This window comes from Pelobates fuscus, chromosome 7 (assembly GCF_036172605.1).
Source record: "Pelobates fuscus isolate aPelFus1 chromosome 7, aPelFus1.pri, whole genome shotgun sequence".
Classification (NCBI taxonomy): Eukaryota; Metazoa; Chordata; class Amphibia; order Anura; family Pelobatidae; genus Pelobates; species Pelobates fuscus.
The window spans coordinates 106982819-106995741 of NC_086323.1; the positions used below are offsets into that span (position 1 = coordinate 106982819).

The window sequence follows — 12923 nt, forward strand, 5'->3', positions numbered from 1 at the left end:
GGCAACTTATACTTGGGTATAACTCACATATTGTAATTGTGAAGATTTTAAACAATTGTGATTGAATTTCAAAATTCCCAGATGTGGTAATCTACCATAGCTGCCATCCCTCTTTTGCTACTTGTTGTGATGTGTGGATTGAAAATTGCATATTTACTAACCAAACAAGCTCACGGCTTCAACTAGCGCTAGATTTACTCATATGTAGAAATTCAGCATATAATAATCTGATAAATACAATGACAATGTATCAGATTCATTACATGGGTACGTTATAGGTGGAATGGGTGGGTCACGGCATCTTTAAGTCCTGTTGGTCAAACATTTTTGAACTTGATGAATTATAGTTGATGATTGAACAGCCTTAATGGGTGTATTATTGCAAATGCCCTGCCAACAATCTGTTCTATTCAAAAATACAGTTATATTAATTAAAGCTTTACTACGTTTGTGTAGCAAAACAGAGCATTTGCCGAACAATGGTGAGAATCCCCACCTTTCAGAATTCCCTGTAACAAATAATGAGTGTTTGTTTTGGCTCTGTTCCACCTTCCAAAATATTCCAACAATCCCACTTAGCTTCATAATCAGCAACCTGACTGTTGACATGGCTCTCTATATTTACTCAGCAAATACATTTAAGTACAGAGCTTTCTGACTGCTGTTCATATTAATTCTTCATTTGAAAAAATGTTCAGGAGTTCATGAACACTCTCATAGGAATTCATTTTATGGCATTCATTGTTTCAAGTACAATTTAAGAAGTCCATTACACATAATACAATTTAAATTAGAGGAAGATAAGTGACCAGGAAAATGTGTAGTTTAGAACATTTTCTATTGAATTGTATTAGTATATACACTTTAATGGGAAAGTGTATGATCTGCAGGTTTTTAGCAATCTAAAATGGGGACCCCAGCACCATAACCACTATGGTTTATTGGAAACCTCCAAAACGTCCCTATCTGGGAGGGATAGTCCATATTTTGGCACCAAATCTCGCTGTCCCTCTTTTCTATTCTAATGTCCCCCTTTTTTGGTTGGATTGCATTTTAGTTGCATTTGAATTGAATTTTAGTGGGAAAAAAAACAGTTATTAGAACGTTTCTCAGATCAGCCCTCTGTGACCACATGCTCAGTCACACCCCTAAAATTAAAGTGTCTTTCTTTGTCTATTTGCCATGACTTAAACACATGCAGATTGCTTCATTAAATTACAATTGAGCAATGGTGTTTGCTATTCTTGTTTACAGCACAAACAATTGTTCTCTAGACATATCTGTAGCTAACAGTACCTACCATTGGGGAGAAGACAGACCTGTCAACTCTGGCAGGTCTGACACGTGAGGGTGGGGGTGGCAATCAGATGAATGTGTTCAAACGCCATCATGAACATCATACCTGTCCACAAGGGGGCATATAATCACAGCGTGCACACAAGCCAAGATAACAGGCTTTTAAAAAATAATTAACATCCCTTTAAAGTGAGCATCTAACTGTGAACATTTGTTAGAACTGGGAAGAGGAGCTGAAGCCCCTCCTGACTATATAAATCATAGTTTGAATTTCTAATGTAACTGTTGGCATTTCCATTTTCATTAAATCAATTTGTAGCTATGCCGGCTGACCTATAGATCAGGATACATGTCATCAAAGTAATCTCCCATTTCAATTTGTATGTATTCAGTGAAGTATAAAATTCAATAATTCTTCTACATATTTTAAATAGCCGTGTATCTGTACTCTCTGAATGACCTGCTCTTTCTCCTTTTGAGATATAAACAGGGCTACTGGACATTATTTATATCCTGGGTATTTAGGTGGTTCCCTTGTTATGAAATCTCCTGTTGATAAAATAGGTAAAAGGAATCTAAAAACACAAAAAGGGATTGCCCAGGCAAGCAGTTAAATGTGTGCGTCACTCAAACATATAATACCTAATTTAAGGAGGTGAGGCTGCAAGTGTTACATGCCAATGATGAAGTGATACCTCCTCACCCTTTTCACTGGGGAACTCCTTAAGAGCACAGGTTCATGTTGAGTAAGGAGTCCTTTTGATTTGTATTGGTATTATATGTATGTCAAATACTCACCTCATTACAGCTGAGAAGCCCTAATGCTTTTTTTTTTCCGTTTTGTTGTTTGTGTGTGTGTCTGTCAAGAGCAGCACACGCTAACTTTTATACTATTATGTGGTCATACATTTTCATGATATCCTACATTTCTGCAAAAAAATGTGATCATTGTAAAAAAAATCACAATCCATCTAAAATCAGAATCCAACTTTCCTATGGGTCACCCCACACCCCAAAATCACTTCAGCTTGCTATTATCACCCCATTTTATAACAGTGCCAATTTCCATGAGAAATTGGCACTTTTAGAAATAAGTTATATAACAGTTATAGCAGTTATAGATGTTGTATTTTTGCAAATTGGAATTAAAGTGTGTTTAATAGGATTTTTACAATTTCATTTGCACAACATACCTAACACTTAGAAGGTGCAAAGTATATTTTTAGACCAAAAGTTAATTTAAAAAAATACAGAAAATTTATGCTGTATAAGTACCCTCATTGCTATGTAATGTTAATGTTATAATCTTTATTTACTTACTATCTTATGGTTGGATTCATTTAATTTTAGTGTCTTAATACCTACTTATTTCTTCCTTTCTCTAGGTTCTCCTTCGCACCAATTGAGTAATCGCCAACATGTTGGTCCTTCTAGCGGGAATCTTCATTGTGCACATTGCCACAGTCGTAATGCTGTTTGTTTCCACCATCTCCAATGTAAGTTTAAGAAAGAAAGAAAAAGTGAGGACATCCAGCATCAGATAATGGACCAAAAGTCTGTTAATATTCCGGAAGCGCCCCCAGGTCTGATAGACAGGTACTGGGGGCAGACTTAGAGCTGCAATGTAAACGTTGCAGTTCTTTGGAGCTGCAATGTTTTACATTGCAGCACTAGGTGCAAAAGTGTCACAGCAAGTGTCCCAGCACCCAGACCACTTCAATTAGCTGAAGTGGTCTGGGTGCCTACAGTGTCCCTTTAAACATAGTTAAGGGAGTTCCCTCAAAAAACATGAAAGAGTGGGGAAGATTTATCAATTTATGAAAAAAAAAAAAAAATCTGAATTTTTCTGGATGGATAAACTTCTATGAAAATCACCCAAAGTACAATTTTCATATTGTTAGCCCTGCCAGCAGACAAATAGTTCAGATATACATCATTTGGCCCTGGATTGTAACATCTGGCAGTGTTTAGACAAGCTGAAACTTGGGCACAATTCTGGCTTGTTTAGAAGTACTTTGTGATCAATGTCTGAATTTTGCAGTCCAAGTGCTCCCATATGGAACTGGATGAATTTGCCCCATTCTTTACAGGGGCTATTTAGACTTTAGTGAATAACCCTGTTTGATAAATCTTCCCTCACAGTGTCCTGTTTGTGTAATTATATAAATGTTATTGGCTTTGTGTTGATTTAAGCAGGGCAATTACAATTTTTTTCCATAATCCCGACACTCACATGACAACACTTTTAAAAATATATATAAAATATGAAGGCGTTTATGATGTAGATTTACATATTTTAAAGAGTTTGTTGCCGTATGAATGTTAGTGATACCATAAATAGAAAATACTGTTTCTGCTTCATACCTATGTGCACAGAAGTAGATCATGAGCAGACAACAGAAAACTAACATAACTAACGGCCCCCTGTTTTATATTCTTATATTTAAATAATAAAAAATTAGCTGCTATTTGTTAATTGTGCTCTTAATATTTTTACATATGAGTTACTAAGTAATTAGGTGGCAGTTCTGTCTTAGCTAGCTGTTTGCAGTTAATTCTGGGATATTGATCATTACACCACTAAACTGAATCTAGAAATGTGCAATAAATTGCCATAAACTGCCTCGGTGTGTGCTGTAAATACATTCCTACAATTGATTGTGTCCTATATTTTGTTAGGTGTGGCTACAAAATTCAAATGTCTCTAGTGGTATCTGGCTGGCCTGTAACAGTGGGAGTTGCTCAAGTATATTCCCTACTCTTGCACAAGGAGATGGTATGTTGAAATGATTTTGTTATTGTATTGTTTTTGTTATTCTAATTTATCATGTTATAGTCCCACGATGTGGATATAAACGTACAAAATGAATTCATTCTTTTATTAATAATAAATAATAGAATGACAGAATTCCATATTCACATTTTGTTATTTTGCACTATGTTTTGTCTTTACTGGTTTGGCTTAGGATTTGGTCTTAGTGCTTAGCATTAGCTGTAGTTATGTTAGGTTAGATTTTAACATTATGCATCTCCAGGGCTGCCATCAGAAATTTTGGGGCCCCTGACAAAGCACAAGGTCTGGGCCCCCTCCTGGGCCCGCCCGGGCCCGCCCACGCCCTACCTAGTCCGCTGACAATGATGCAGGACTGAATGTGGTGTGTATGGTGGAAGTAAATTAGAATGTGTGTAATGGATGTAGTGTTTGTGTGTATTAGATACTGTTTGTGCAGTGAATGCAGAGTGTGTGTTTGTGTAGCGGATGCAGTGTGTATAGTGAACGCAGAGTGTGTTTGAGTAGTGGATGTAGTGTTTGTATGTACTATATGAAATGTGTTTAGTGGATGCAGTGTCTGTAGTGGATGTAGTGTGTGTATTAGACGCAGTGTCTGTGTATAGTGAATGCAGAGTGTTTCAATTTATGGTGGATGTAGTGTGTGTACTGTGAATACAGGATGTTTGTGTAGTGGATGCTGTGTGTATAGTTAATGCAGAGTGTGTGTCAGTATAGTGAATCCAGAGTGTGTGCATAGTTTAGTGAATGCAGAGTGTGTGTTAGTGTGTAATGAATGCAGAGTGTGTCAGTGTAATGAATGTAGTGTGTGTGTTAGTGCAGTGAATGCAGAGAGTGTGTTAGTGTGTAGCGGATGCAGAGTGTGTGTATTAGTGTAGTGAATGCAGAGTGTGTTAATGTGTAGTGAATGCAGAGTGTGTTAGTGTGTAGCGGATGCAGAGTGTGTGTGTTAGTGTAGTGAATGCAGAGTGTGTTAATGTGTAGTGAATGCAGAGGGTGTGTTAATGTGTAGTGAATGCAGAGGGTGTGTTAGTGTGTAGCGGATGCAGAGTGTGTGTCAGTATAGTGGATGCAGTGAGTGTGTTAGTGTGTAGTGTATGCAGAGTGCATGTTGTATTAGTGAATGCAGTGTGTGTATTGCATTAGTGTATTAGTGTATGCAGTGTGTGTTGTATTCGTGTATGCAGTGTGTGTTGTGTCAGTGTTTGCAGTGTGTGTTGTGTCAGTGTATGCAGAGTGTGTTGTGTCAGTGTATGCAGAGTGTGTTGTGTTAGTGTATGCAGAGTGTGTGTTGTGTCAGTGTATGCAGTGTGTGTGTGTTGTGTCAGTGTATGCAGTGTGTGTGTGCAGGGCCGTCTTTAATAACGACTGGACCCTGGGCAAGCGTTTGCTTGGGCCCCCTGGGCCCTGCCGCCGTCGCCCCTCACTCCCTGGTATGCAATCACGGCATCCATCCCAATGCAGTGGCGGCACTAAAATAGAATGAATTTTATTGGGACACCCAATTGCAAGATTGGACTAAAGGTAGAACCCCATCTGTCGTGCAACTCCAACAATGCTTTGACAGCTGGTGCTCTACCAATTTCCCATGCTTGCAGGGTTGTATTTAGCACTGTTTTGTGTGTTTGAATGTAAGCATGTGTTTGTATGAAGTATGTTTGTGTGAATGTGTTTGTATGTGGTACTGGAGTTTGAATGCAAGTGTGCATTTATGTGTAGTGTTTGTTTTTGAATGTAGGAGTGTGCTTGTATGTAGTGTTGAAGTTTGAATGGAGGGGTGTATTTGTATATAAAGTTGCGGCTCAGATGCACAGGTACATACTCTGACACACAAGCAGATACACAGATACATACACTGACTACATACAGATAAGCAGGCACATACACTGACAGACATACTGACACACAGGTACATATATTGACACACACAGACACATACACTGGTAGACGTACTGACAGACACACACAGGCTCATATACAGACATACTGACACACAGGCACATATACAGACATACTGACACACACACTGATCAACATACTGACACACATACACTGACAGAAATACTGACACCCACACACAGGCACATACACTGACCGAGATACTCACACACACACACTGACACACATACAGGCACATTTACGGACACATACAGACTGATATACTGACAGACACACAGACACATACAGAGACTGACACATGCATGAACATGCACTGACAGACATAATGACACACACACAAATATATTTACACACAGACAGACCTACTGACACACAGACACACAGACAGACAAACAGACACACAGACAAACAGACATACTGACACACATGTAAAATGTACATTTTTAAACCCACCCTCCAGTTTCCTACCTTTTGCTGGAGGGTGGATTCTATGGGGTCCAGTGTGGTGCCTGAGGATGATGGGAGTGAGGATCCCCCATCCTCACTCCCTCGCGACTCCTCCTGCCACCTTCCATGCAGCTCCTCTCTTTATGGGAGGAAGTGACTTGCGGCTGTCACTTCCTCCCAGCCGGCTGCCGGAAAGCAAGGGGCCCGGTCTCAGTGTTAAAGGGAAAGAGCGCCCGACCGGGCCCCTGCTGATACAAGCCCTCCGGGTGGCCCTAAGTGCATGGGCCACCCGGTGGGACTCAGAGGACGGGGGAAAAATGTTTACATAATTATTTTTTTTTATTTAATTTTTCTTATGTTTCTCCCCCCTCCCTGCTTACCTTTGTCCAGGGAGGGGGGAGATTCCATCCCTGGTGGTCCGGTGGGGGGCCCCCCGGCTCCCTGTTACCGCATAGGGAGCCCAGGCAGCACACAGCTTCTCTTCTCTCTTCAATTACTCTCGCGAGACCCGCGGAGCGTTGCCATGGCAACCGGGTCTCGCGAGAGTTAGTACAAGAGAGAAGAGAGGAGAAGCTGTGTGCTGGGCCCCCTCTGCGGTAACAGGGAGCCGGGGGCCCGCGGCTGCACACATAGATAGCGATATTCGCTATCTATGTGTGCAGAGAAAGAAAGTGGGGCCCAGGACTGCCAGAGCAGTCCGGGCCCCCCAGGGCCGCCGGGCCCGTGACAACTGTCACGGTTGTCACCCCCTGATGGCGGCCCTGTGCATCTCTCTACATCTGGTAAGTAGATGTACCCACCAGATGTATTAAGATCCTTAAGATCCCTGTGAGGATATTTATGGGGATTACTATTATAAATTCATTTGTATTCATTAAAAATAATAATTTTATAAAGTTATTAAAATTAATAATCTTTATTAAAATATCAGAAATTGATATTTTATTGGCACTATTCCCAATTATTATTTAAAAGTGAAAAGTTACTCACTATTTTAACTCAGACCTAAAGCACGTTGTTTGGATGTAATATTTCACACATTAATATCACAACTTTTTTAATCAAAATTATATTTATTTTATCAAAAGGTGTAATCATACATGATAATCAGTGAACACATTTTCAATGACAGTGAATGAAAATATGTCAGATTGTGGTACCATAATCACAACAAGACAATTTCAAAACACTATTTGAGTGATGGGATTGTTCGTCCATGACATTATCAATCAGCAGGGTTAGTAAATGGAATAGTCTACTCATATACAATTGATTGAGCCAATAAGCAAATAGTATGTCACTATTAATTAAATCATCAAAAGAACCATATGAGTAATCAGCAAATGGATTATTTATCATTAATAGTCAGCATTTCAAGGACTCAATTTGGATACTGGTCATTAGTCCTAATCTCTGTTTACACATTTAATATTTGCACACTGTCTGCGCTTCTTTAAGCAAGGATGCTAACAAGGCAAAATATTGAGAAAAGCCTCTATTTTCTTCAATTTAGGCACCTAATGGCATATTAGCTAAATTGCGTTGTACATTATTTATGTATTTGTTTTATTGCACAATATCTCATCCCAATTGGTCCTAGGCGGATCACCAGTTAGGGTGCCACTGCACTTTTATACTTAGGGATGGTGAATGGGGCCATGCTTGTCCAAGTATCTTCATAGTGTCCGTTTTACCTATAGATCACCTTAGGTTGCCTTATTGTTTAATTGCACCTATTGAACCACTAGCAAAATGTCAACACCCTTCTGGAACAGAGACATGAACACCCAAACTGTAGACAATTCACAACATGCTTGTAGCTAGTCAAGAAAAGGTAATCAAAACAAGGAGTATTCTTATGAGCCAAGCACCGAGGTGCCATTGATTGCATTTAACCTACCGCTTGTTTCTTCCCACATGCCAAACTAATCCTATAGATATCTCCATTCTTTCTCACATATTCTCCTATGTCCACTTTTGTCTCTCATCCCATAAACCAAATCTGTAATACTGACTATTAAATTTTGGCTACATTTCTCTTTATATATGTAGACTAGACTCCTAATGCCGTGCCAGCCACCTAGGCTTGAAATATAGTACAAAACACTTGCAAATGTTGAACAATAGATTTCATAGAGATAAAAAGTTGATTGGAGAATTTGGCTAATTATGGAAGAACAGTGCACATGGAACAATCGGTTATATAGAACGACTATACATACTAATGTTTGTCGATGTGAAATCAGGAATTCTAGGAATGGCAATGTCATCACCATTTCCCATTAATTCTAATATTTAACATTTTATTTCTTTTTTAAAGAACCGGCAATGAAAGCAGTGGAAGCATTCATGGTTCTAGCCATCATCTTTTCCTGCTTTGCCCTCTGTGCTTTCATTGCTCAACTATTCACGTTGGATAAAGGACAAAGATTCTACATCAGTGGAGGTTTGATGCTTGTTTGCTGTAAGTACTCATTGTGTAACTATTTTATGTATAGTAATATATATGGTCAGATGTATTAAATGAGTTCAAAAGATTAACCAAGTCATCTTTAAATGGATATAAGAATGCAAATTTCACTTCATGTCCAATATTTGAGATAACAGTCTCACTGCCAGATTTGTTGAAATGCCCCCTAAAAAAGTAATCTCCATAGTAGACATTGGTAGAGTGCAACTTCAGTTAATTGCCCAACCCTGACTTCACAGGGAACAAACTATATTCTATTTGGTTTGGTGAATTCAATGACAATATCAAAAGAAGCTGGGGAATTGGGGCAGACATTGGGGCAAACTGCACAAAACACAGAGAGCAGAGACTAAAATTATATTCTTGTATTACCGAGGTCATCCTTTGCTAAGTTTTTTGAATAAAAATACAAAAATATATACGTACATAAATATTTTTGTATTTTTATTCAACAAACTTAGCAAGGGATGACCTCGGTAATACAAGAATATAATTTCAGTCTCTGCTCTCTGTGTTTTATATATATATATATATATATATATATATATATATATATATATATACCTTTTAATCAAAGAATTATATTCCTGGCCTGGGTTAATATGAGAGATGTGAACCTGTGTTTAAGGGGGTAAGTAGGATTTTGATAGAGATGGATTTTTTGATACATTTGGGCATATGTTGCCCTCGTATTATTCTCATTGTTAATTTGTGGTAAGGGGAAAGCCCTAGTATAACTATATTTTGATAAATCATATGAGCCTTTACTTTTATCAGACAATTTTTAATGTCTTAATATAGTATATATGTTACATTTTTGTTAAATCCATGTATATTGACACTTCTTCTTTTTGGCAGCCATCTTTATACAACTTTGGGCAGACTGTCAACTGTCTCAGCCAGTGCTCACTATTTTGCAATGTCAATTGACAATTGCAAAATGGTTAGTACTGGCTGAGATAATTGGTTTAGAGGTTTATATTTTTTTTTATACCTTAAAGGAACATTCCAAACACCCTAATGTCTACAACTCCCCCTCTTTTTACGAACAGTGTGACTGTTTACCTGTTATCTCCGGGGAGCTCAAAGTTCCTAAGCAGGGCTTACCTCATTGGCTGAGAGCAATCAGCTGATGCTCTCAGCCAATGAGCTAAGTCCTGCATTGCAAGAGAGGTATCGCAGAGAGGTATTGCAGTTCATGTTTAGGAACTTGTGGCTCGGTGGAGATGGTAGTGAAGGCGGGGGAGCAGTGCCTGGCAGTCCCCAGGTAAGTAGTGAAACTGTTTGAAAACTCTTTGACTCCTTACAATGGGAGGGTTGCCAGGGCACTGCTGGCAACAGAGTCTTTACAACTAGCTGTAATGGTTACGGTGCTTGGAGTGTTCCTTTAACTTATATGATTTGTAGTATTAATACGATGTATGTTTTATCTTCTTATTAAATAAATTAACTTGGTTTCTTAACATGAGCATTAGTTATTAAATCAAATCATTTCTTTTCTCTAGGGCTGTGTGTGCTGATTGGAGTTTCCATTTACACTGCCAGATTTTCCAGAGTTCCTTCTTTCTATCACGGATACTGTTTTATCTTGGCGTGGATCTGCTTTTGTCTCAGCCTCCTTGTTGGAATACTGTATCTTGTATTGCGGAAGAAATAATTAGTATACCATCCTTTACCCACAACCTGAGAGCATTGCATTCTTAATAAACACCCACAACTCATAAATACTCACATGCTTAAAGAGACTGAATCATAATGTCATCAAGGCTGCATGTGATGTCAAAATATGAGGGGGGGATTCTTATTAATGTTCTCCAGAATACAAAGTCCAACAAAACAAAAGCCATCCATATAGCATTGAGAGAAATAATTCCTCTACACCCTCCCGTAAAAATCAAATAATTTTAGTATAAAGGGGGCTTTCATTTGCTCTAACCATTAACTTTAAAGTGTGTAGTATTAATGTGATATTCCAAGCATCAAATACTGTAATATTCCATTTTACAATGGTTTTGTAGGAATAGATGGCAGACTGCGGCTGATTTCATAGTTATGAAGCGGGGTAGGTTATTGTCATCAGACGTTACTGGCATAATTAATATGTTGGGGGTGGGGGTCACAATTAAAGACTACTTGTCTTCCATAGAGGCCAGTAAAGTCATAGATCTGCTGCAGAAGCTCTTTACGAGGTGATGTTGTCAATCGCTGTTGTACACTGTGAAGACTTGCTTTTAAAGATTTCTGCAGCAGAGGCGGCTTTAGGGTTCCACAAATCAACCTTATGAAGTTTAGCGTTTAAAAAATCAGCGCACCCAACTAAGAGATTTATCAGTACTTTTAGGGGGGATCTTCCTTCAGTTTAGAACGTTTAAAATTCACCTGGATTTACTTGTTCTTTGTTATAGATTAAAAGTCTTATATTTGTTATTTATTTAAATTGTAGTTCAACAGGTATTGTAAATGCAGTATCTTTTTTTTCCCCCACAGTGTTACAGGAGCACCATGTGGATTTCTTTCAGTACTGCATGTGATAATAACATTTTAATAGGCATATTGATCATTTGTTCTGGCCACTTCTGCTGCCAGATGGATCTGCAGTCTGTGGGTTCTGCTGCCAAAAGGATCTGCAGCCTGCAGATTATTTGGCCAATAATTCTATTTCAATCCTTTTACAGAAAATTCCATTGTACCATCTCCTTAAAGCTTAAAAAAGTATTTAGATATTATTGGTAAAATATTAAAGATATATATATATATATATATTAAATTCTGGTGTGCTATGCATCTATACTTCTTCTCACCCAGTACAAATCTTGAAAGTTTAGCACTGCACCTTTGTTTCACGCAACACTGAAAAAAATAAATGTCATTATATGCATGTGTGTGATATCTAATATCAATACCATTAGTAATCTGAACGGGCGTTATTAAAGACACTGCCAAAACAAATCCATTTGCGTTTAAAAAGGTCAAATCTGACTGACCTTTTGACTGTTTTTATTTTTGTGTTTATTGTCCTTCTGGTAAAAAATTAATTTAAAAAATGTCATAAATAAAAAATATATCCATTATAATGGCAAAAAATAATGGCTGGGAAAAAATAGATGAATTGGGGAATTATAATTAATCTATTATAATTAATCTATTTTGCACTAATTTCTGTTTAAGGGAACCGTGTTAGAGATCACGTCTTTAATCATTCCTTTACTTGTTCTCAATGACTGTTATCTAGAATTAAATATGCCAATAATGGCACATGGTCAGATTTGCTACACACCCCTTGGCAAGCAGTCACGCTATTTATTCCTTTAGGTCAGGGCAGGGGTAGGCAAACATTGGCTTTCTGGATATTGTGGACTACATCTCACATAATGCTCTTACAGCCATAATGCTTGCAAAGCATCAGGGGTGATGTTGTCCACAAAATCTGGAGTGCTGAAGGCAGCCTACCTCTTCTATTGGCAAAATTCCATTGTGACAAGGCTACAAGTACCAATCACATAAAAAAAAATACCTAGCTTTACTACAGGATTCCCAGTGTTGGAAATTAGTTTATTCACTCATTTCCAGCACCCTGCTGTCCCAGCATGTGTGCCATCTTTTGTGGTGAGTTAATGTGAGAATTTCAGACTCAACACCTGTAATAATATATTGCATTCATTTGGGGAATTGGGATGGAATTCTGTTTGGTTTACACACAGTTCTAGAACCTTTCTATATTGTTGTTTATTGACTCTACAATACAGCATATAATATGGTCTCGAGCATGTAGTACATTAATGAACCCCTGTCACCAGGTCCTGGAATTTTGCCATTGACAATATTATGTGCTTCAGTTTGTAAATCTCATATTCTATTATTAGTATTGATCTTTTTTTTTTTTTTTTTTTTAGTCCTTGGCAATGTTTCCAGAGGCTCAATAACCTTACACATTTTGGCAGGCTCCCCATTCCAGTAACATGATGTGCCCCAAACATTTCTGTAGAGACTTTCTATAGAACATGTTTATAAAAATGTGTT

General features: G+C 38.1%; 1 protein-coding gene across 1 annotated transcript in view; it reads left to right on the forward strand.

Moving 5' to 3' along the window:
* Nucleotides 1–11781, forward strand: part of EMP1 (epithelial membrane protein 1) — a 30089-nt gene extending 18308 nt beyond the window's left edge. The window contains exons 2-5 of the mRNA XM_063426355.1: nt 2682–2792; nt 3976–4072; nt 8754–8897; nt 10409–11781. Coding sequence (XP_063282425.1) covers nt 2715–2792; nt 3976–4072; nt 8754–8897; nt 10409–10560 — 471 coding nt within the window. The 5' untranslated portion in view covers nt 2682–2714 and the 3' untranslated portion in view covers nt 10561–11781. The remainder of the gene's footprint in view (nt 1–2681; nt 2793–3975; nt 4073–8753; nt 8898–10408) is intronic.
* The last annotated feature ends 1142 nt before the right edge of the window (nt 11782–12923 follow it).